The 25,297-nt window shown below is 39.2% G+C and overlaps 1 protein-coding gene across 1 annotated transcript in view; it reads left to right on the top strand.

The window, feature by feature from the left end:
- cdh13 (cadherin 13, H-cadherin (heart)) overlaps positions 1-25,297 on the top strand; it is a 784,391-nt gene that overhangs the window by 501,359 nt on the left and 257,735 nt on the right. The window contains exon 8 of the mRNA XM_041795315.1: positions 13,256-13,434. Coding sequence (XP_041651249.1) covers positions 13,256-13,434 — 179 coding nt within the window. The remainder of the gene's footprint in view (positions 1-13,255; positions 13,435-25,297) is intronic.

The raw sequence follows: 25,297 nt of genomic DNA, 5'->3' as shown, positions 1-25,297 counted from the left end.
GCCACCAACATGAACTGGAACCAGTCACGCATAGCATGCTGCATTTACATGTGATGACAGTCAAAGTGATGTCAATGTCCCAGACAAATTTCCAAAATTTGAGTTACAATCATCACAGTTTTGCCAGAGGTTGTGTGATGTCAGATGATTGGTGTAAGGTGGGCATAAGACTCAATCTAAGCTTCCTTAAGGGAGTCTGTTTCTTGTCTTGGCATACATGAAAAAAATAATAATCTCCTTTTATGATATTACCTGCATTCAAAAAAAGGAAAGATTTTATTATTTGCTGTGCAATTAAATCTTCCCACACCCTTATTGCATCTGCATGGATCTAGATGTGCTACCTCCATGGTAAAAATGAAGATTTTAAAGTAAAAATGGACAAAAAAAGATTTGAAGACTTGCAAAGTACACATAACAGCAATTTGTAAGAGCAGGCGTTTAAATCTGATCTAAAACCCAATCTTGCAGTCTTCTCTTGGAATGACAAGTTCAACAAAGACACAAAAGCCAACAGACACGGCAGCATCCCAGCTCTGAAAAGTGGTGAAGTAGTTACAAAGGATGGCAAATAGTCTCAATGTGTAGCGTTCTATTCAGCTTTCAGTCAAACAGACAGGCTGTCTGCTGAAAGCCCCTCATACCTGCACCATTTTTACAACAACCACTTTATTTGCTTGTGGCAAAAACTCACATTTCAGTCGTAACTCAGAATAAACGCCTGTAGAAAATTCAGGAACCCCGGAAATGTTCTGCTTCTCCAGGAGTCGGTTTGAATAGGTCATACATCAATGACATTTTGATACAAAGTTCAATTTTAGACCCAGAAAACATTGTCCCTGACACCTGGGAGATTTTCTTTATTAAGGTTGTTGAAAAGTAGATAAGGGTATGATAAATGGGTCATGAAGGGGCGACTGTGGATCAGTGGGAGAGTTATCTATCAGATAAAAGGGTGGATCCCTATCTCTCGCAGTCAAATGCCAAGGTCAAGATGCTGAGCCCCAAACTGCTCCCACAGCTTCATTGTGTCAGAGTATGTTAATGAAATTAGCTATTTCCAGTTGACACCTCATATAGCCACCTCTGCCATCAGTATGTGAATGGGTGAATGGGACATGCAAGGTAAAAAGCAGTTTGAGCAACCATGTGTTCATGTTTGCATAGTTACCAGAAGTACTAGGTTGTATTACTTTTGACAAGTACCCTGGTACAGTACTGTCTGCATATTAAGAAAAGATACATGTTACATGGGCATATGTATTGTCTCTACTGTCACTCTACAGCCTAGTTTGTGTTCCATAACCTTTAACTCTGCAGCAGTTTAACAGTAAAAACAATCATAATTGCTCTAACACAAACTGAAAATGAGCTGGGAAAAGGCATACCGTATTGCGCACAGTCTTTGCATTATACTCTATGCTGCATCCTGTTTCTGTGATAACAATACAACATGAGCTTTTGAACTTGCATTGCACTTTAATTCCAAAATGTTGCACAATGCTGTCCTCACTGCCATCTCAATTGCTAAATTAGCAAACATTCACTGACAAAGCTGTGTTTATCTTACACCGGTATGTAGCTACATGCCAACAGGTAGGAGGGAAACAGAAACTGTGCACATGGATGTGCAATTTTCTTTTGCAGCAACAGAAAAGAAAAAGGAAGGGCAGTTTTTTCTTGTGACCTGAATAAACAAATAATAACAAATCACTTGTCCATTACAGCAAAAAGTAATCTGAATAATCTAACAGGATACTTTGTCATGCATTACTGCAACATTTGTTAACACCAAGTATATCTCTGTATTAGTCCCCTGTGCCAACTCAATTTCCTGCTTATTTTACAGGAAAAGTCACTTAACCCTCCAACGACGGCATTGTCATATACAACAAAAAGAAACGTGTTATTGAGATTCAAATAACTTTGAACTTAAATTGCTGGCACTTACTTGTTTTTTCCTGTGCCGTTCTAATGATGCTATCCATGCCTTTGTAACACTTATAGCAAACTTATATATTCAGTCTCGAACTTGGCTGACTTTCAGGGGTCTTTAAAGATTAAATTCACATCAGCCACTCCAATATTGGACATCTTTTTACCCATTTGTAATCCATTTTTTGTTTGTTCCTGCAGTTAGTCGGTTAGCCTGCCATATTGTTTGTTTGTATCCCAGAATGCATTGCAACTGGGCTGTGACAACAAATGGCAGGCTGTTTAGTACTGAACACAGCATGCACAGATTTTGACACTGGAGGAAGGAGCCTGAATGACTCATAACAGACAGAAAGACACACAGAGAGGCTTCATTTTGTCCCTCAGAGTCTCTGCACTTTAAATACTGATACAAATTCCAAAAAGTGCAAGGATGATTATAATTATTATTATTTTATTTCTATTATCTTTATTATTATTAATAATAATCATGATATTTTTGTGTTTCTATTTTTGTTTTTATTTTTGTAAAAAAGTTTATCATATGTTTTGATGAGTTTTTGTCACAGACTGATTTTAAAATTCTTTAGTCCACAAGTTAGTGCAAAAAAAACAAAAAAACAACCTCTTTTTATTCCCATAACTATTTCAAAATTCAAGTGGCAGTACCGCAGCACACATTCTTAAAACCACAGCTGTCCTGAAGAAAAGTTTAGAGAGAGAAAAAAATGTTTAGAGCTTGACTGTGCACCACAGGGTTGACGTTTTACAAGCTGATGTATGAATATCGATCAGCAAGTTTTAAACCACTCAACTTTTACTGTCCACATAATCACATGTCTTATTTTGGTGTGCACTGTCTGTCCTCTGCCCAGAAATTCTGTTCTTTGCCTCTGTGCTGTCACTGAGATATCATCATTGTAGCCTCTAACAGCTCACACAATGCAACGTGTCTGCAATATTAAATCAGAAATTTTGAATGAAATCCTGCCATTTTTCCACATTCTTCTTCCTCTGCACTGGCCTAACCTCTTGACTGCATTGCCCAACACTGCTGTTGGTATTGCAATGTTTGGTCTGTATCCATAAGCTTTGAAAGATGAAATAGAGGCAGAATATTGACAGGGAGTACAGTCCACTGTATCCAGTGCAAACGTAGAGTCTCAAGAGCCTTTAAACTCATGGTTTCCTACTGGTTCAGGAGAATAAAGAGTGATTTCAAGAACCCTGAAAAGAAAAAAAGAGCTTTGAAGCATTGCTATTTAGCCAAGTGCTGATTTGTGTCACTCTACAGTTTCCTCCTTTCTCTCTCCCACCTTGTGGATTTCCCTAAAAAACTTAATCCACTTGAATGTGTGCTGCAGGCTCTTCATACTCGTATTCTGCTTCCTATGAATATGTGCTGTGATTGAACGTCTTGTATCTCGACAGTATTGGTACTGGATAAGATGATTGATCTGTGAACCTGCTTTGATCTCATTCACACCTGAGAATAGAGCAGGTCAGCTCTCAGTCTTCCTCACTCACTACACTCTGATTAATTTAAATCCCATTTCAGGTCCTGGGTTATCCACTGAATAATTTAAAATGAAACTCAACTCGCTCACTCTCTGCTGTGACACATAAACTGTACGTCTGCCTGCGTGTCTTACACATACTAGCATCACATTTACTCTTTTTTGTTCTATCAAGTGAATGTTCTCTTGATTCATCTCAGCTTTTTTCACACTGTGTCAGTTCCCCAGTGGCACCGACAGATCTGCCGGCCCCCTGATTTCCCTCGGTGTTTTAGAAAGATATGGGAGGGAGCTGAAGGCAACGGCACCGTGTCCCAGCAGACTGTTTGATGAAATCAATCCACAACACGTGAATCTTTGTTTGCTTTACTTTTCTGTGTCAATCATGGCGGTTTTCCATGTCAGTGCTCATGTTTTACCCTATTCTCCTTTTTTTTTTTCTCTGTTTGCTTTACGTTTCAGTCTTCCAAGCACATATGCACTGTATGGACAAAAGTATTTGGCCACTTGATCATTCCAACCCTAACCCTATGTACTCTTATTTGGAGTTGGCCCACCTTTTGCAGTTGTAACAGATTCCACTCTTCTTGGAGTGTTTCTGTGGGAGTTTGCACACATGCATTCCATAGAGCATTTATGAGGTCAGGCACTGATGTTAGATGGAAAGTCCTGGCTTTCAGTCTCTGTTCGAGTTTATCCCAACGGTGCTCGACAGCATTAGAGTTCTTCCACACTAAACTCATCAAGCCATATCTTTATAGTCCTTGCTTTGTGCACTTGGGCACAGTTATGTTGGAACAGCAAAGGGCCTTCCCCAAACTGTTGTCACAAAGTTGGAAGCATATCATTGTCTGAAATGTCTTGGTATGCTGGAGCATTAAGACTGGCCCATACCATTATCCCTCCTCCACCAAACTTCACAGTTTGCACAGTGCAGTCAGGCAGATAATGTTCTCTCGGCATCCAGCAAACCCAGAACCCTATCTAAATACCAAAAAGAGAAACATGATTTGTCACTTCACAGTCCAGTGTCAGTGTGCTTTACATCACTCCCTCCAATGCTTTGCGTTGGACTTTGTGATGTGAGGCTTGCATGCAGCTGCTCGGCCATGGGAACCTATTTCATGAAGCCATAATGCCAGTGGAAGTTCAGAACTCTTCAGCTACGGAATCAGCAGAGGGTTGAGGGCTTTAATGCACCATGTGACCAGTGTTAATTTCGTCGACTAAAACACTTCTTCAACAGCCTTTTTCCTTGACAAAAACTAGACTAAGACTAACAAAAATAGATCTGTGATGACTAAAACTGACAAAAAGTAAATTTAGTTTTCATCAAGATGACTAAAACTAGACTAAAATGGAATTTAGTTTTTGTCGGACAAAAAGTGAAGACTAAAACATTAGGGATTTTTATGGACTAAAACTAGACTAAAATGTCTTGAGTTTTTGTCGACTAAAACTTCGGCCCCTGAAAGAAAATTCAGAAAAGAAGGAAAGGAAGATTTTGCTGTTGTTCCTAGACGCTTCCACTTTCTAATAATATCACTTACAGCTGACTGTGGAATATCCAACAGGGATGAAATTTCAAAAACTGTTTTATTGCAACAGTAGCATCCATCAGAGTACCGCACTTAAGTCACTGAGCTCTTCAGAATGACCCATTTAGGATCACAATTTTTTTCCCAACTGCATGGCTATGTGCTTGATTTTTATGCACCTGTGGTAACGGATCTGATTGAAACACCTAAATTCAGTAACACACTGGTGTGGCCAAATACTTTCATCCATAAACTATATGTCAGCCCGGTGATTGTTCGACCAGTACCCAATGGCAACTGGGATTTTCCCGTGTGGGGCTGTGGGACAAACAATATGGATAACGGACAGATGGATGGGCATTGGCTTCGCTTTTAATCATGGAGGTTGCAGCTTGCCGTCAACTTTAAGGCAGCATGTCAGCTCACCACTTAACCCTCTGTTTCTCCACCTTCAAAATAAAAGCACTTGATATTCTCACTGTTAACAGCTAGATCTGATATTCACACATCAGAGGAGTTAATATTTCATGGATGCAGTGTAGACAGCCAGTGTGCATAGAAAGCCATATCTGACTCTCACATCCAGTCAGGAGACCCTATAAGTTCAAATTTCTTGTAAATTAACACTCTGTCTTAGCTGCCTCATGTGTAGCGTACCACTTTTAGTCTTCATCTGCTCTTATCTGGTGTCAGCTGCACAGCAGATGAGACCGGGTGATAGCGAGGTAATAGCAGGGCTGCGCCCTCTTCCATCCCACCATACAAGCATCCAATGCAGTTAAGATTGATTGAGTCTTGGCTCCTGCTGGAGGAGGAAGCTGATAGGAGGGGGCAATGAGTCTTAGCAAGGCCTCTAACATGATGTCATAATATGATTAAACACACAGATGTCAGTGCTGGACTTATACCAAGCCCCACTGTCCCATTACAGAATGCTCGATGTTTATCATGTATGCTGATTGATGCTGATGCTGTGCTGTACTCTGTGCTGATGAATGCTCACTGGTTACATGATACTTGTTGTGAGAGGCATTAGTGTATCTGATGAGGACAGTGAGGACTGAGAGGGTTAGTTATCTCAGAAATCACATAAAGCATGTTACATGATTGTGCTGTATTAGAGAGACTTTGGTAATGAGTACATAATTCACTGAGATCGCTTCAAGATAATTTTAGTCACCGCTTTTAAGGCCCTAATTTCCATCTGGTTGGTGTGTGACTGAGGAGACATGTGGGTTTGTGCGTTCTCTGAGTCATCTCAAACAGTGTGGCTTTAAGGTGTGAAGTGGAACAGAGTAAAGGTAATGAAGGAGATGGGACTGTGTAATTATCCTGCAGAGGAAGGATTACTGGTTTACTTAACCATTAATGGTTCACCTTGAAGAGCAAATGCCAAGGGGATCAAAACCACACCTCTCTGCCCCTCATTACCTCCAGCCGGACTAAAGAGGCCCACCGCTTAGCCGTCGCTGTTTAATGTAGGCTTTGCATATTTTCCAGAAAGCTCTTTGTGTCTTATTTGAATAGTTTGCCTAATGTTCTGTGGCAGAGCACTGTCGGGTATTAAGAGGGAGCATGAAAAGGGATCGATGTTTATGAGCCGTGCTATACAGTGCAGCTATTTGATGCTCTGGAGAATGTTTTGTTAAGTATGCAGGTCAAATAACAATCACAAGGGCTTTCTTTCCAGAAAACACATTAAACTTTTATCAGTCTAATCGCTACTGAGGAGAATGGAATCGGCTTTTCAAAAGTAAACATCAGCATAAGGAAAAGTGTTTTTATCTGCTTTTACTCTTAAAAGCTGGAATCTGGCTTATCTTTCTTATGATTATGGCATAATATCCCATCTTAAACATGGTGATAAAAGTTTAATTCTGTTTATAGCATAAGCTGAATGATTCAGTGATTAAATAAAGGCCTTTTGAATTTCTCCTGAAAAAGAAAATGTCAGCTGTATATTTAGGAGTGAAGCAGAGTACCAACAGCGCACTGCAGTGAGCCACAAATTATAACATTTACATGCAAATTTAGGATTAGTTAAAGTCCCATTAGGCCATTTAAACTTAACCTGACACACCAGATAGACTGTTTCACATCAAAGGCACATCTGGTGTCCACCTCTTTCGCCACAGATGATTGGCCCAGTCATTATCTGACTGGGAGCAAGCTTAACTTTACGCACACTGGCCAAAATAAAACCAATTGTCCACTAGTCTGATACAGAAGAGGTAATCCATGCACTAATTTTTTTCCCCTCTGGACTACTGTAACTCTCTCCTGTCAGGTACCAGTCAGAAATCCCTCTCTCGCCTTCAACTGGTTCAAAATGCAGCAGCTAGGCTTCACGATGGTTTTAACAGACGACATCACATCACCCCGATTTTAGCGTCTTTACACTAGCTTCCCGTTAGTTTTAGAATTGACTTTAAGATTTTAATGTTCTTTTTAAGTCACTAAATGGTCTGGCTCCAAAATATATAATAGAACTTTAAATCCCCTATGTCCCAGCCTGCAGCCTTAGATCCTCAGATGGGAACCTCCTGGTTGTTCCAAAGTCGAGACTTAAAACTAAAGGTGGTTGAGCTTTTTCCGTCAGGGCTCCTCGACTTTGGAATGACCTATCTGAAGAGATAAGGCATGCAGAATAGAGACTGATCGCAGCAGCTCTGTTTGAGAGCCTAGAAGTGCAAATATAGCGCCATCTTCAGTTCTTGGTGCAGAATAAGTGTGAGGCCTTAACTGCATGTGACATAGCACTGCTCCTATTGTTTTTTTTCACTTTCAGTGTAGCAGGGAGGCAAGCCCTGAGCGGGATCTCGACTCTGGTACGGAGCCTGGTTCAGCAGAGGCTGGTGAGGAGTTTGACTGTTGACATACTGTTGCTGGTGTGCACACGCTATGTGACATGACGCACCACTGTGGTGACAGTGTTTTGAGCCTAGCGGTCAGATTCTAGATTGCGATGCTCGCTTTTTGTGGTTACTATGGCAACCGGTGTATTTAAAAGGTGTGTTAATGAAAATAAAACTGTGATTAAACACTCATTCAGACCTACTTTGACATTTCATTAAAATTTGTTTTCAAATTTGACTTGAACTAAGTTTGTTCTGCTGAAGGCTAGGCTGATTATTTGACACTGTATCTTTAAATAAAAATAATAATAGGGAAAAATAAAATAATTTTTTTTGTCTCTAATTAAAAATTAGCACTCTAAAATGGGTAACAAAGGACTATCAAAATTTGAAAAATAAAGAATTGCAATTAGTCTTTTTCATTTTTCTTGATTTTTTGTTTCCAAAATTATTTGTATTAACTCATTGAAATTAAAAGCCTTATCACCTGATGCTCTCTCTCCTCGCCTTACTCTGTGATTGTCACATTTAATGAGAGAAATTAACTTCAGATGCCCTGTAAGGATTTAAATATGACATGAAAATGTTAAAGGTTGCCTTATAAGTGGTTTATTGCCTGGGGCGTTAAGCTCCAACAGGCCCAGAGATAAAATCATCATATTTGTGCATGAGATATGAGGTGTAGGTCTATAATCATTTCCAGTGATTAAGATAATGTTGCACTCACACAACTTATACAAAGCAATTCATTTAGACAAAACAGAATTAAACCTATATTAGAATCAGGTTTAGGGATTCTGCCTTTAAGCCAGCTACAGTAGTTTTCATAAAGCGCCAAACCTCTAAAAAAAAACTGCAGTGTCTTCATAATTATAGGTAGCAGAAATTTTGGAAACATGAATTAGTGGACCATTGTGTTGTACAATGTTGTACAGTAAATAAACATTTATGATTTGTGGCTGAAGAACAGATCCTGCAGTAATAGTGAGCATGTACTTTTATTTTTGTAAGCAACACCTGGTCTAGAGACATGCTGAAGTATTACATTGTGCTGAGTTTGAAGTGTTCCTCTGAGAGCTGAGAGAGTATTTCAAATTTGGGTATGTCCTGTTGTTCTCTGGCTCTTTCACCTGATACAAGATACCTATATTGTGTTTGCTTGCTTTAAACATTTAATGCTATACTGTTTTTTATGATATACCTTCTTAATCTGATGTAATTTTTCTGTGATGATCGATGAGCTGGTGATGCAAAGCAAATTTCCAGGCAATCAGACAACAAAGTGTTATCTATTATGTATTTACAGTAGGCCCAACCACAGGAGGAAAATCTAAAAATCTTGTCAGTATGCAATGGTTATGTTCTGCCTCTGTGCCATTAAAGGTGCAATATAAATCCAAGCTATCACTGTTATTATTGCACATCTACATCAGGATGCTTGGTGGAGAAGATTATTTTCAACACGTCTTGAAAGTATATCAGACTGTGCTACAGTCAGTGGTAGAATGCTGCTTTTCAGCTTCAGCCAGTGTTATTTCTTATTTCAGTTATGGTAAGTGTTGAGCAGCTATTACTTAAAAAACACATTATTAGTTACTTTTTAAAAAATAAATATATCACATGACTTCATAACTTAAAACTCTAATCTATAACTGAATGTAATATTGCAATACCAGTTACTTTTGCATGACTTCATAAACTTTACTTGGTGGAGAAGGCTCTGTTTAAAAGATTCTACCTGGGTTAATCAAGTAGCATGCTTTGACTTTCCAGAAAGCACATAGCTAGAAACGCCTGTATGGACAGGTGTATTAATGACAATGTGCACTGAATACAACTAAATTAGTTCAAAAGCAATTAATAGTAGCATGAATCTCAATTTGAGGATGCAACAAAGGTAATGCTATATAGGAGGAGGCTGGGGTGGAGATTAAGCTTTGCCAGCAGCAGCAGCATTAATGCAAGCAGGAATTAGTGAGAAGAAAGTCATATTAAATGGACTGCTGTGTTTAGAGAAAGAGCTGTGATTGGCTGTGGGAGCTCTGACGTGATAACTGGGGTCACCTGGTCATCAGCTGATTACAGCTGGGCCTATCAATCCTGCATAAACTAACACTGAGTATATGCATGTATGAAAAGAGACATTTGATTCATTCATTCATCTTACCATGACGTAGATGAAGTAGTTGGGGGAATTAAAGCAATGCAAGTTAAAAATAATAATTGTTTAATCAAGAATAGTAATCTGATTTTTGAATTAGCAACACTTTACTACATTATAGACTAATGGAATATAATTACTGTAGCCTAAACACTGCCTATGAAAAACTTCGCCAACAAGTAAGCTAGCAGAAAACTAGTTGTATGTCAGCAGGTAAAGGTGACCTTATTTTCATACCTGAACTGTCCTTGTTGTCCAAAGAAGTGAAACTGGTCTCCAGCAGTCACCTTTTTAATACTTATTCCCCATTTCTTCCCAACTTTCCTCCATGCTTTTTTGCTGTTTGACATCAGGGTCAAAGCCTGGCATGGGAACTGTGGAGCATGCTCAGTACACCTAGGTAGGTTTGGTGTTTAAGTGCAAGAGTAAATCAGCCATCTACTTCATTATCAAGGGCAGTGGTTTTCAAACTTTTTTTTTGCCCAAGGCACACTTAAGGGTAAGCCAAAATCTCAAGGCACACCAACTTTAAATTGATACAAAATATACTTTTCAAATAATGTTACAGTCAAGGTGGCCTATAAAGGGAGATAAAGGGGAGAGCCTCTTAGGGCCCAGACAACTTGGGGAACATCGAGATGGCAAAAGTGGCCAAAAGGTGGCAAAAATGGGTTAAAAGTGATGAAAAAACATGACAAATTGGACAAAAAGTGACAAAATAAAGTAAAAAATGGGCGAAAATAGGTAAAGTGGCCAAACAATGGGATGAAATTGGCAAAAACTTGCTGAAAGTGGCAAAATAGTGGCAAAAATGGGTTTCAGGTGGCCTAAAAGAAGGGTTAAATGTTGTAAAATGGTGGTAAAAATGGGTTAAAAGTGATAAAAAAGGGAAAAATTGGACAAAAAAGTGGTCAAATAATGGCAAAAGTGGGCAAAAATTGGTTAAAAGGTGTCAGAAATGGGTTGAAGTGTCTGAAAGGTGGCAAATTAAATCACAAGTGGCAGAAAAGTGGCAAAAAAGGGTTAAAGTTGCTAAAAGGTGGTAAAAAGGGGTTAAAAGTGATGGGAAAAATAACCAAACAATAGCAAAATTGGGGGGAAATTGGCAAAAAAGTAGCAAAAATGGGTCAAATGTAGTAATAAGAAGTGGCAAAAATGCTTTAAAAAAAAGCAGCAAAATGGTTTTTCAAAAGAAGTGGCAAAAATGGGAAGAAAAATTGGTTAACTTGGTTAAAAGTAGCATGAATTAATAATTTCAACTCCTATTTCAACCCAGTAATGGCTCGCCATGCTTTTCATCTCTTAATGAGGTAACTGTTAGCCAGGATGCTAGCACCAATGCTACTGATCCAACACACATACACTGATATCATCAATAGATCACAATGCCCATTCTCTGGGGTTTTTCAGGGGTCCAGCCAGATCTGTGGGCAGGCCTGGTTACAGTACTTGCCACAAAGTTGTAGTAATAATGTATGGTACAAATGTATGGTACAAATTCCCACAGCACACCTAGACTTGCCTTAGGGCACACTAGTGTGCCTTGGCAAACCATTTGAGAACCACTGATCTCGGGACATCAGTCAAACCTTGTGAAATTCCTCTTAGTATGATTTTACATGGACTTACATGTTTACATGCATTTGAGAGGTTGTTTTTGGCAGACTAACTCAATAACTTTTTAACATTGTGTAAAGCTACCGCTTGTGACCTTAAAATCCAGATGTAGACTTATAGTTTAACCCAATCAAGGAGGTTTGTACTGACACTGACTACATAAATTAGTGATTGGGGATCAAGATTCACAGACAACTAAGAAGAACAAAACAAAGAAGAGACATAAAGTTAATGTGCTTGTACATCTCTGGTTGTGTGTTGTGGTGACTGAGTGTGTCCCACGGAATCGGTGTGAGTGTATATCATCATAACGCCGACAGGCAGAGAGGGTGAGGGTGTGTCAAAGATTACTTTCTATTTCAGTTCAGCTGCAGCCAGCAGAATTTCCATTTTTGTTCCAATTACCCCCCCCCAGAATTGCAACATGCTGTTGGAGCTGATATGAAGGAGAAACGCATTAATACACACATTAAGAAGTAGTTTGATATTGCACTTTTATACACCTGCTGCCATGATTGCTTTGTAATGCTGCACCAGGGACATGAAGTAAAAAACGAGCTTGTCTCTCTTTGACTGGTTTTACAGTTAAAGTGTTGGTGTAACTTTCACATCTAAAACTGTTCATTTAGGAGAGATTTAATATGAGCTTAACAATTCATTTTACACATTTTGATGAAGGAGAAATGTGCAATGTCTTTGGTGATGAGACTCCATCGTGATGACTTTATGTACTTGAAGCGGTAGTGAGGGCGACAGCAGGAATAGTCCTATGGAGTCAGGACACTGGTAGTGGATCAGATGAGGAGTAGACCTCTGAAAAGCTGGACTGGGACACCTTTAAGTTGGCTTGGAGGAGGAGACTAAGATATGCAGGATGAGATGAGGATCTGGACTAGATGCTAAAGAACTGTAAGGAAGTGGCTGGGGTGGAGGAGGGTTTTAGCATCTGCACAGAAACGTCAGGCCGACTGCAGAGTTTGAAATTTGATGGGAGAATATTGTCTACCCCATTACCACTGAACTCAGTGTATCCTGCTATAGCCACTATGGACAGTGGACAGTGGCCCACAGTTCTGGTTAAAGTTTATATGGGTTTTCAGCTCTAGTTCATTGAGTTTGCTGGCTAGCTTAGGGAGAGAATGTCTGTGATGTATGGAGGAACAGGGCTGTGTAAAGCTTTAAAGCACTTTAAAATCAATTGTAAATGAAACAAGGAGCCAGTGCAAGGATTTTAAAAGTGGATTTGTCTATTTAAATGCTAGTTTATTAATTCTTGGCTCCTTTTGACATTCAAGATACTCATCTAAATCAGAGTAGTCACAGGTGTCTTGGTGGACTCTCTCACTAGTCTCCTTGCACGCTCGCTCCTCCATGTGAGGACGGTCTGATCTTGGCAGATTTACACTTGCCATACTCCTTCTATATTGTTTATAGACTTAGCTGAAATTTTTATATCCAGCCCAAGACATATACTTTTCAATAACCTTTTCTCCTTGGAGTGTTCTTTTGTCTTTATGGTGTAATGGTGGCCAGGAATACTGATTATCCAGTGACTGGACCTTCCAGATACAGGTGTCTTTATACTACAATCCCTTGATATCTGATCAACACTGTTTTTCATTGTCTCCTCAGGAACCACAGTGATGACGATGACAGCGTCTGACGCAGACGACCCGGCCACAGACAACGCCGCATTACGCTACAGCATCGTAAGGCAGTCACCAGACAAGCCGTCCCCCAACATGTTTTACATCGATGAGGAGAGGGGTGACATTGTGACACATATCTCCCCTACATCACTAGACAGAGAGGTGGGCTTTCCTCACAAATGTTTGTTTTTTTGTGTTTTCCAAGTGAAATGGAGAGTGAGATGTTGCTGGACACATTCTTTTGACAAGCCTCACACCTGCCACTTCCATTTCTTGGTGTCTTGACAGTTTACTATCACTGCCAAGGAGCATTGAGGAGAAGGTGTGTGCATATACAAGCGTGTGTGTGAGTGTGTGCTTTTGTGGAAATAAGTGCTGGAGCATTCCAGCAGAAGGCGCAGAAGGCAGATGAGTGTCTCTCCATTTCCCCGCCTAACAGGAGCGAGACAGTGGGATGATTGCTTTTTCAGCAGGGTGACGAATGCCAGAACATCGATTGGGTTCGCTGGTGGAAGAGGAATATTAGCTGTTGTCAGACACTTAGCGCACAGTATAATTGAGGTGATACACACTCATCCGCCGGTTCTGCTGCTGTCCAACAAGCCTGGTTGAAAACCTCCCATCCGGAACTGCTGGAACCACGGCGGCTAACCGCTCTGATGAGTCGCTCACACTGTAAACTGTTTAATGGCGTAATTGATTAACAGTGTGGAGAAATGAGATGCAATCAATGCAGGAAGGACTGTTGAAGCTGTTTTTTTGGGGGGAGATTTAGATATTGAATGATTCAGAGGCGTATGGTGGTCTTTGTGGTGTCTTCCTGTGGTTGAGAGGAGAGACTCTGGAAACATGACACTTCCAGGGAATGATAAAAGAGACATTTATCTATAGAAGAAGATTTATCACAATATAGCCCAACAGTGACCACACACTTCCTCCAGAAGTGAATTTCCACAATAACATCCTGCAATGACGTCTTAGGAAATCCTATCTGTATTTTTAACCCAAGCCAACCAGCTCCCCAAATACCCATGACTATAGAGCTTAGCAACAGCCATCAACGTGCAGTGCATTATGGGCTTAGTGTGGGTTGAAACCACCATATTGGGGGGGGCATCAGCTGTCCCGGACTTTCTAAATAACAGGCACTGCAGGCGTTATTCCGGCGTTTCCACTTGAAAAAGAAGTTCAAACGAAAGTGGTAGTGTCCCAAACACCTCACCTCCTCTTACATTCCAGTTGCTTTTAGCTACCTCACATGTGCTCTGAGTGGTTATTCTGCTGCCCTGTTTCAGAATTGATTTGGCCGTGTATTATGTGGATATCAACCATGGACATGTAACAAATAAAAATTGCTCTCCATCTCTCCAGCTTGGTTTAGCTGTGACGAACATGCTGGTGCCGTATGGAGATCTCTGTCGAGATTTGTCAGCTTGGTTTCATGGAGAGGCCACGAGCCCACATGTTGGCCCCGCCCACATGAAACCAAGCCAGGAAAGAGGTGAAAAGCTTTCTTGGATTTCACTTTACAGGGTCTTAGAAGATGGAACTACTACTACTATTCCTAAATGATGTATTGATTTGCAGGGATATTCAACATAAATTTGGATTGAAATGCTTGGACAGTCTTTTGACCAAACATTTCTGGCTAAACATGCCTCTGGTGCCAGGACTGTCCTAAGTTTGGGCTAAGCCCCTAATGTTTCATACTTCTGGGTCCACCTCTGGGACTTAAAAATATCCCTGGCTAGTGATGTGTTGACCGTGAACGAGCCGGCTCTTTTTCGTGAACAATAAGATCCAGATCCCTTCCAAGAGCCGTTTCATATCATTATCACTATTTCTATCACCATGTGTGTCTGTGTGTTATGAGATTGATTAGTTAGGACAGGGGTGTCAAATTCAATCACAACAGGGGCCGGATTCTGGATTTAGGTCTAATCTGAGGGTCTAACAGGGTCGACATTTAACCATAACTGTCAACCTCATTTTCACCAGTAAAAAAAAAAAGCAAAAAAAAAAAAAAAAACATAAAAACAGCACTGGTGATAAATCATTTGGAAACTCAAAAAAGTAAAAATTATAAGTTTAAAGGTTCAAATCTGAGATTAGAAGTCCAATTAATAAGTTCAAAAGATCAGAACACGATATTAAAAATAGAAAAATAATGTTTTTAAAGAGAAAATATACTAGGAGAAAGTTGGAATCATAAGTTTAAAAGGTCAAAATATGAGATCAAATTTGAAATTATAAGTTTAAAAGTCTAATTATAACTTAAAATTTTAAATTGTGAGGCTGATAGTTCAAAATATGGGATTAAAAAGCCAAAATTAGGAATTGAAAATGTCAAAATATGAGTTAGAATTCAAAATGATGACTTAAAAAGTTAAAAATATGATTTCAATCCAAAATTGGGAGTGTAAAAGGTCAAACTATGATATAAAAAGTAAAAATCATTAATTTAAAATGTCAAAATATGAAAAAAAAATTGAAATCATGTGTTTAAAAGTTAAAATATGGGATTAAAAAGCCAAAGTAGGGCATTGAAAATATGACTTAAAATTGGGAATCTAAAAGATAAAAATGTGACAAATAAAGTCCAAATCATGAGTTGAAAAGGTCAAAGTATGAAATGAAAACTCAAAATCATAGGTTTGAGTCATAATCTTGAGATGCAAAATTTAAAATATGAAATGTGAAGTGTGAGTTTCTCCACACTTCTCTACCACAGACACACCATGCATAAGGCCTGATAGTGTATCATAAATGTTTAATATCAGGTGCATCATACAGCCCAGCCAGTGAGTAAATTTCATCTGATCAACAAGGTGTTTTGGGGAGACAGTTGATGATATTTTCATTATTAAAAAAAGCTGAGGACAGTTTGAGTAAAATACCAGCACAAATATAAATCGTATGTCATGATATTGCAAGGTTTGGTCAAATGAAGCCAAACATGTACACAAATGAAGAGCCGTTTGAGAGCCAAAAGAGGCGTCTCTTCTTGCTGAGCTGAGCCAAATGATCCAGATCACTAAAAAAGCTGAAATTCCCATCATTATTCCTGGCTACCACTGCACCACGTTAATGAGACAGGGCACTGTTTACGCAGTGCAGTTAGATTGATGGATTTCCCCTTTGCACATGCTCTATGGATAAGACACGACGGTTTCTGAAAAATTTCACAGCGAAAAAGACACAAAGAAAAGCTGTGCTATTCTATAGTGGATCTAAATTTTTATTTTCTTTTATAAACACCATTTTTTTGGGGGGTGGAGTGGCCTGTTATGTTCTTTCAGGGGAGGCTCTCTCTCCCACACTTTGAAATCCTCTGTTGTTATGTATTGTAATTTCATACAGTGTGAATAGTCAAATTTAGCAGACAAGATCTGAACTTAAATTGTAATATTTCCATGACAACCACAGACTCTAAATAGCAGAGACAGTACTGTGACAGTTAATTTGCCTGAGACTGCTAATAAACCATAATTATTCGTTAAAATGGGGTTGATACCATATAAGCATGAGTCTTTTAAAGGAGTTTTCCCAACTTTTCACTCAGGTAGCTTAATTGTTAGGTCTTGGATTTTTCATTATGATTAATAATCAAATCCACTATAGTGAAAATGGATGTTTTTTTTTCTGGAACCAGACTATTGGGCTCTATACTAACTGCTTTTCAGTGAACACCAGTATTTACATACCTCTGAAGACGGCCAAATTGTCGGCCTGTTTTTGGCCCTAATAAATCTGCTGAAAAAATCTTTGCTCTCCTCAGGGGATAAACTCGTAAAGTTGAAAATGACTCACTCTTCCAAAGTCACTGAGCTGCCTCAAAATCTCAGGAGAATCAAATTGAAGTCATGTTTGATTATTTCACTTACCCTGTTGATTTAATGAGCACTTCGGTGTCGTCCACGCTAGTTTCTTTTTAACACAGTATCTTCAGTTCATTTTCAGTGGGAGCTGTCTAGACAGGTCTGATGACACACCTGCTCCTTTCAGATTCCCTACTGTTTCTCTGCTCAGATATAAAATGGTTTTGTTTCTTTTCTGTTTTACATCTTAGAGACATTTTATGCTTATTTAGTCCTGCAGAGATGGAGAACGCACTTAATGTGAAACCCCAGCAACACATCAAAGTCTCTTTACAGGAGAACTGAGAGCTTAATGAAGTCTTTTTCGGCTCTGGAGGGAGATGCATAAAGTCACAGAAATTGCCCAAAGTGATGCCATTTAAGTCAGTGCTGGTCGGGCTGAAGTTTAAAGTGCATAAAAAGGAGATGTTGAGTTGAGATGAAAACTGTCCTCTGACTATATAAAGAGTAAATGGTAAAAGGTTTTATAGTCATCTGACCACTCAGTGTGCTTTTCTACTGCTGGTCACACTTTCACATTCACTCTGCATTCAAACACTGAAGGAGGAGGATGCTATGCAAGGAGTTTATCAGTGTTAACAAATTAAGACACATTCACATGCCACTGAAGCAGCAGCGGGGCAATTTTGGGTGAGGTGTCTTGCCCAAAAACAGTTCAGAGATGACTGATTCGGTCACAGCCATACCTTGGGTTGCAATGTTTAAGCAGAGGTAAATCTACATCTCAGTTTTATGCTATAAAGGTTGAGACCTTTTCAAGTTCCCCTCCTCCTTCAATGTAAAATGTGAAAAGATACCCATAATGCACTTCTAATTGTCCAGTGGTATACCTGTGTTAAAGTTCATATGAGGTACAGACATTCCTGACTGCATGAAATCTCTGACCTTTAAAAAGCAACTTGGATGCTATTTCTATTTGATATTGATACTAAACCTCGTCTGATAATGGCTGTTGAATTGGTTAATCTTTGATTTTAATTTTTGACAATAGAAAAAGGAAGCATTTACAGAAAAGGGTGACTGTTGTTGAAATCAATTGAATTAATCATGATTAACTGAGATCCACAACCAGTGATGCATTTCTTAAAATTGTGATTAATCGTGTGCTTTATTGCCCTTTTTTTAGCACACTTTGGTGAATCAATGTCAGCGTCTTCCTGTAAAAAAAACTCACAGGAAGCTCAATAGACAAGTCAAGTCTTCTACACCTTGGTTTATCAAACATTCACCTTTTTAATGTTCCTTTATTTCCTTTTAGTCCATGACAAGTTCCTTTTTCCATGGTTAATTTTATGTCATAATGTTTGATCTACCAATAAAAGCAGGTCTGTATAAAAACAGGAAGTCAACTAGTCAGTTACCATTAGTTTAAGGCAGTAGAAACATCTAAAATAAAATAAAAAAAAAAAACAGTTTTACATGCAAAATAGTGCTATCTAGAAATGCTATAGAAAGGATGCAATTAATTTCAATTAACTTAAGTCATTCTTAGATCAACTGCAATTTAAAAAATTGGCAAAGAGATGGACCTTTGTTTCTGCATCTCACAAACAGGTTTGACAGTGCGGGTACTTTGCAGGCCTCAAAATCTAAAAAGATCCAGTATGTAGAATTTCTGCCCCTGAAAATCTATGTAAAAAGTGACCATTCCTGTAGTATATTATTTTAACTGAGGTCTTATAGTATCTCAGATATTTTCAAAACCTCCACAGCCTCCTTCTCTATACTAGTCCTCAGTATTGCTCCTTTAAGAAGGACGAACTGGTTGTACCTGCCAGGAAGTAAGGCTATACATTGAACAGATGGGTACAATTTATCTCTGGAATTTAGCAAATTTTTTGATAAAAATGAGCCACAAAACAACGTTGCCTCAAATTTACACACTATCAAAATTTTTTAAAGTGTTAAACCCGGACTAACAAAACCAGTTATTAAGTTAAGGAATGGGGGGAAACTTCTTCACATCTCTCAGGCCCTTCATATGGATGCTTCTTCAGGAAGTGGCCCCTATTCCAAACTAACTGAATATCCCTGACATGGATATTATTAAATTGGCTGCAAATGCTGTGACAGCAGTTTTGAAATAATCAGACCTGCTACCGACTGGTCAAAAGGAGCGAGCAGAATAAACAACTTTGAGGGATTGTTGTCCTTTGTAAACTGTCTGACAATGTCCTAAATTACCATGAGAACGGCTAGAATGACTTTCTGATGCACGCCCGCTTTGATAAAGAAAATAAACAAGCAGGAAATATTCCTACCCACGGACCTGCAGCTGACACAGAGGTGATGCTGTTAGTGTGTGTGGGATAGAGAGGGATAGCGGGAGAGGGAGAGCGAGAGAGAGAAAGCGGGAGAGATAGAGGGTGAGAGAGAGAGAGTATGACTGGAAACAATTCACTCTCGGCATGAGAGTTTTTTTTAAAAAGGAAACTCTGTGGGTTTCTGCACAGTGTGAGCACACAGCTCGTGCTCGACGGGCGTGCGTCATAAACGATTCAGTCGCACAGTATGCACGATTCAGTCACAGTATGAGATGACATTCTGCCATGAATGTCATATGGTCGGCTTGAAATCGCACAGTGTACACCCGGCTTAAGACTTGGGCTTCTTCAAACATCAAAAAGCAAAATGCAGGCTATGCAAAAAAAAAAAGGTAAAATACTGCAGCAACACCAATCTTTTAACTATTCACACAGTTAGCAGTTAACAACAACAGCTAGGCTTGGTACAGGTGCCCACAGGTAACAGCATTGATGTTGAAATTATTTGTTATTGAATAAACTGACTAGCTGACTCCAGAAAATCTGTTGAAAATATTATTTCCTACTTAATTTCCTATAATTTGATTCACTTAAGTCTCCAACTTGTAAGATGGTCTCTTAGAGCTGTCAAAGCTGAGAAAATGAAGTCAGTTTTGGGAATTTTGTTGACTGTAGTTGTGGATACAGTAGCACTAAGCTGAGCCGCTATGGTAAATCCCTCTGTGTGAAACTAGGCCTCTGCTGCATTAATGTTATTGGGTATGGGCAGCCTAAAAGCTGTTTAAGCCTGAAGCACCATGTATGCTTGTTTTTATGTTGTACATCGCAGTATTTATCCCCCTCATTTTCACAGTCTGTTTATTTATTAGTATGCTGGATTGTATAAAATTGTCCCCAGGGCTTTTAGAAAGAGTCCAGCCGCAGTGCAGCGTTTCTGTAAAAGAAAAAAAAAGTGTGACTTTGTGTAAAGCACAGTAAGTCAGCAGAGCCAGATGGAAGTACAGAAGGCATAAGTCTGAAACTGTCTTCCTCTGGGTCTGCAGAGATTTAAACCCAGCCACTTCAGCACTCTCATAAATATGGCTTCACCATGACACCCATCGATTCCATCTGCCATGGAGGCTATAGTTTAAGAGACAGCATGTCTAGCATATGTGTGAGAAAGAAAGAGGTATACAAAAACAAAACAAGAGACAGTCCAGTCAGTCCTGCAAACATAACTCAGGTAGAGCCCTGAGAGTTTGGACAGACACCTTAGCTACCACAGGGAAGCAGAGAGCAATCCAGAGAAAATTGGACAATCAATTTTGTGACATTGAAATCAGTTTGATTTTCCCTGAAGTGCCTTTTCTGAGGCATAAAATCCTGTCTTGATATGCACATTTATTCCAGCGCTCTATGTTTTTCTCCTCACTTTACTGGAGACACGTCTCCACTCACTGCCTTATATTATTCTGACACACCATGCTGTTGGATCAATGGCAGGCTGTAATTTTTGACAGCTTCTATTGCTGGGGGAATGAGGCCATTTTCATACTTCTGAAAAGACGGAGCAGTGCTCGTGTTTTTCACTGGTAGAAGAAAAACCTCTCTTAATCATCCGAGCGCTGTTGAAAGAAATCAGTCTGCTTCTCACAAAATCGCATTTTTGAAGTGTTTTTTTTAGGTGGCTGAACATGTCTGCTTAAGAGCTGAGACTGCAGTATCCACATGCAGACACTAGTGTGGGCCTGACTGTGGAGTTTAAATCATTCAGATTATCATGTGTGTGTAGCAGAATGGCAAATTAGGTAAAGACAGTCACCATACTGTAAGAACAACAGAAATATCTATTTTTAATTTATGAGCTGGCTTTTGATTTGGTCAGAGATAGATGAGATGGAAATAGGTTGAAAATCTCTCAACATCTCACTAAATTAAGAGTGTTAGAGCCTATTTGCAGATTGTGAGCAGCTTGACAGAGTATGCAAGGGAAAACGTTCCACTCTAAATCTGATTTAGTGGGTGTAAAGATTTTTAAAAGTTTTGATACCACAATACACTTCAGTAAAATTTGTGTAGAATAGTAATTTTGTTCCAGTTTTCAGTTGTTTGAATGTACATGTACATATAAAGTATTGTTCTTTTTTTTTTATTTTGTACAATACAAAGATATACAGTGACTATGAATCAATCAAGGTCAAAATAATTGGGATTTTTGACCCCAAAAAACAAAAAACAAACAAAAAACCCCTCTATAACGCCAAAGTGAAAATAGATTTCTACAAAGTAATGTCAGTTAAACAAAAAAAAAAGTAATTTAAAATAAGTGACTACATAAATGTGGTTATGGTTGATCCGTATACCTGGCTACCATTACACCATGAAGTCAAAAGTACACTCTAGGCAACTCAGAAAAAGTCATGGGATGGATACAGTTTTTTCCAAGGCACTGAACATCAGCCAGGCTTCAGTTAAACCCATCATCAAGAAATGGAAGCAATATTGCACATGTGTAAATCTGCCTGTTAGGCCATCTTCACAAACTGAGTGAGCATGCAGGAAGAAGGCTAGTGAGAGAGGCCACCAAGACACCTATGACTACTCTGAAGGAGTTCCAAGCTTCATCAGCTGAGATAGGAGAGACTCTTCAGACAACAACTGACTGAAAAAAATAAATGGTGTTTCAATAAATTCTATGAATATGACAGGAACATTACTATAATGTCTGTGCTGTGCTGTCAGCTGTTAAAAATGTAATCCAGATGTGGAACAGTTCCAGATGACAAGGGTGTGATTTTTTATTTTTATTTTTTGCACCCTATTGAGGAAGGACGCTAATTTAAACAGTACAAATTAAATTCCTCTAGTGTGGCGCTTATATTAACACATTTTTTTTATTATTCACTTAACTGAGTGTGGTGCCTGTGATTCAGAACCAGCTTTATTGGCCAAGCCTGTCAGGCAACGAGGAATTTGGCTCTAGTTAGTGTTGCTCTTTATATACAGGAATCAAACATTATAGAAAAAAATATAGAAAAACAGCAAAAGTATAGAATTTAATAAAATGAATTAGGGCTGTCAAGATTAATTGAATCAATAGTGATTTACTTTGATCTACACTTAGTGCACTTTTTTTGAATTGCTATTAATCACTTGATTTTTTCAACCATGTTTTATAAATTCTTTTTTTCTGTTCACTGATTTCATTTTCAATCCATGACAAGCTCCTTTTTCCGTGGGTAAGTACTCAATAAAAGCAGGTCTGTATCCAATCTGTAAGTCGATTACTGTTTGTTTAAGATGGTAGAAAGATCCACAATGGAACCATTTCAAATTCAAAATAGTGGAATTTTTTAATGTGATAAAAAGGGTGCCATTTATCATGATTAACTACAGTTATCCTGAGATTAATCACAATTAAGAATTTTAACATTTTGGCAGCCCGTAATGAAATCTGTGCTCTTGTTAGTTAATTTTAACTATACATGCAAGTCCATGTGCATTAACAGTACAGTTGCTACTAATGAAAACGGTGCAAGAATGCTGACTAGACTAACCTGGCATGCCAGATGGATTTGTTTCACACATCCATCTGGTAAAACACTCATAGACGGTGTTTGAGAAAAGGTAGGGCCTTTAAATAAAAACTTGGAGGGTGATTGGATGAATGTTCTGTCTGTCATATCTTTACAGGCCAACCAGAGCACCAAAACACCTGACGTAGCCACTACTGAGGAGTAAACTCCATAGAGAACTGCAAAGAGCAAACCATGGCGACTGTAGACATGTTAGTACACGACTTTTGTCGTTTTTGAGAAGAAAACAACTCAATGCTGTTATTTGTTCTTTTAATAAAGAAATGTCATCAAGTTCTGATAAAACTGGCGCTTTAGCAGCATCCATACTAATGTCTTCCAGTCCTGTCACTTTTTAACCGGGGTCCAAACTGTTCAGATGGGGTTTTTGCAGCATGTCTTCCGCCATAATTGCGCCGGACTCTTGTCGCTGCTTGCTTATGTCATGACTCTGCCGTGCCTGAAAGTACTGCCCCTCGACGCTGATTGGTCCTGCCACTTTCTAACCAGACCCAAACTGTTCAGATGAAAGCTTTACGAGATGGATTTGCCAGTGAGAAACACAGAAACAGGCGTATCCATCTGCTTTGCAAGGTTATGACTAGACATGATCAAAGTATAAAATATGCAGTGATATGAGCTGAATTTACATGATATATTAGATAATTCAACATAATGAGTGTAAATGTGCACATGAGACGAGACATTTTACCAGGAGTTTTTTTAAGGAACAGTAAAGCAGTAAAGACAAAGTGCCGGATATTAAACATTAAACAGGGCTAAGCTGCTTGTGACTATGAATTGTGTCCGTTACATTTTTTTCAAGCCAAACGGAGCGAAAGACAAAATTAGGAAGTTGGAATGCACAGCTGTGATAAGTCATGAGCGCTTGGCATGTAGGAGGGTTGTGAGAAGTGCAGAAACATCTATGCAAAGAAAGATGTCAGTGTAGTTCTTAACTCCATTTTCAGTATATAACTACTGTCCAGATCTGATAAAAACTGGTGTTGAACAATAGCTACAGCTGAGCTAATTGCTACTCCAGCAGCCATGCTGGCTTACAGTTCAACTTAACCTCACCTCTAACTATTGCAAAAGTTTGAAAACATATTTTCTGCAGAGGAAGCTTCCAATGCAGTTCTTTGCCTTTCTTTTAATGAAGAAATGTTGCCCAGTTCTGGTCAAACTGCTGCTTTACTGTGGCTACATCTGAGCTAATTGCTACACTGGCAGCAACCATTGCTTATACATCTAAACTTGTTCTCCTCAAAAGGCGCTGATTGGTCAGACCCATACTCGGACAGTCGTTTCAGATTTGAGCTTTACAAAATCCAGTCAATCCATCTGCTTTGCAAAGTTACAGAGTTACAGCCTGGGGAAAGAAACTGCTTCTGTGTCAGGTTCTTTTGGCATGCAGAGCCCAGTAATGCCTAGTACAAGGAAGGAGTTTAAACAGTCTGTGTTTGGGTTGTGTGGGGTCAGCAGTGATGTTACCAGCCCACTCCGAATCTTTTACATAAATGGTCATAATTCCTGTGGCTGCAGGTGGTGGTGGATGATATGCACTGTGGGAGTGGGCAGTAATGGTCAGAATTCCAGCAGGAGCAGGCAGGCGCATGATAATGAAAACACCAAACTTCACCAACGGAGAGGCAAGAGAGAGAGAGAGAAACGTCACAATTAAAAACATCATAATGTGTAGAAAATATCTCATTCTCATCAGTCAAACACACACTACTTCAGTACTTTCTTGCAGCTTTTACCTCACTAAAGTATGCTGCACCATTTTCACTGACTTGTGACCTCAAGGAGCACGAGGAGGGCTGATAGGATGCAGATCCCAGAATTCGTCTGCAGTCTACCAAATGAAAAAAATAACAAGGCAGGCATGAATATGACCAGATCTACTCATGTGATTCATCTGCTCCAATGCAACAAGCCTGGATCTTAAAATGAACGCATGTATACTAAACATGCTCTGTGGTGTTTTTTATTCATGTATTCTGATTTATACTGCCTCCTGAGAAAAGATGAATGTCAATTTACCTGTGCACACATGCAGCAACAGACCTGCAAATGCACAAATACTGAAAAAGACGTAATAGCACACCAATAATTGGAGAAATATAAGGGGAGAGCCACGCTAAGTTAATGCAGAATGTATTTGTAGCTACTGCACAGCGGTAGAGTTATCACATTTCCTCACACACCAGTGGTTGTGATCTATTTAAGTCTATAGAGTGTCCGTGTGGCGGCAGGCTGTAACCAGAGAGGACAGACTGCTAATGGCAGCGTGACTTTCTGACTCACTAATGCTCTCTGCCCA

This window comes from Cheilinus undulatus, linkage group 9 (genome assembly GCF_018320785.1).
Source record: "Cheilinus undulatus linkage group 9, ASM1832078v1, whole genome shotgun sequence".
NCBI classification, from domain to species: domain Eukaryota; kingdom Metazoa; phylum Chordata; class Actinopteri; order Labriformes; family Labridae; genus Cheilinus; species Cheilinus undulatus.
This window is presented reverse-complemented; position numbering and strand designations above follow the sequence as displayed.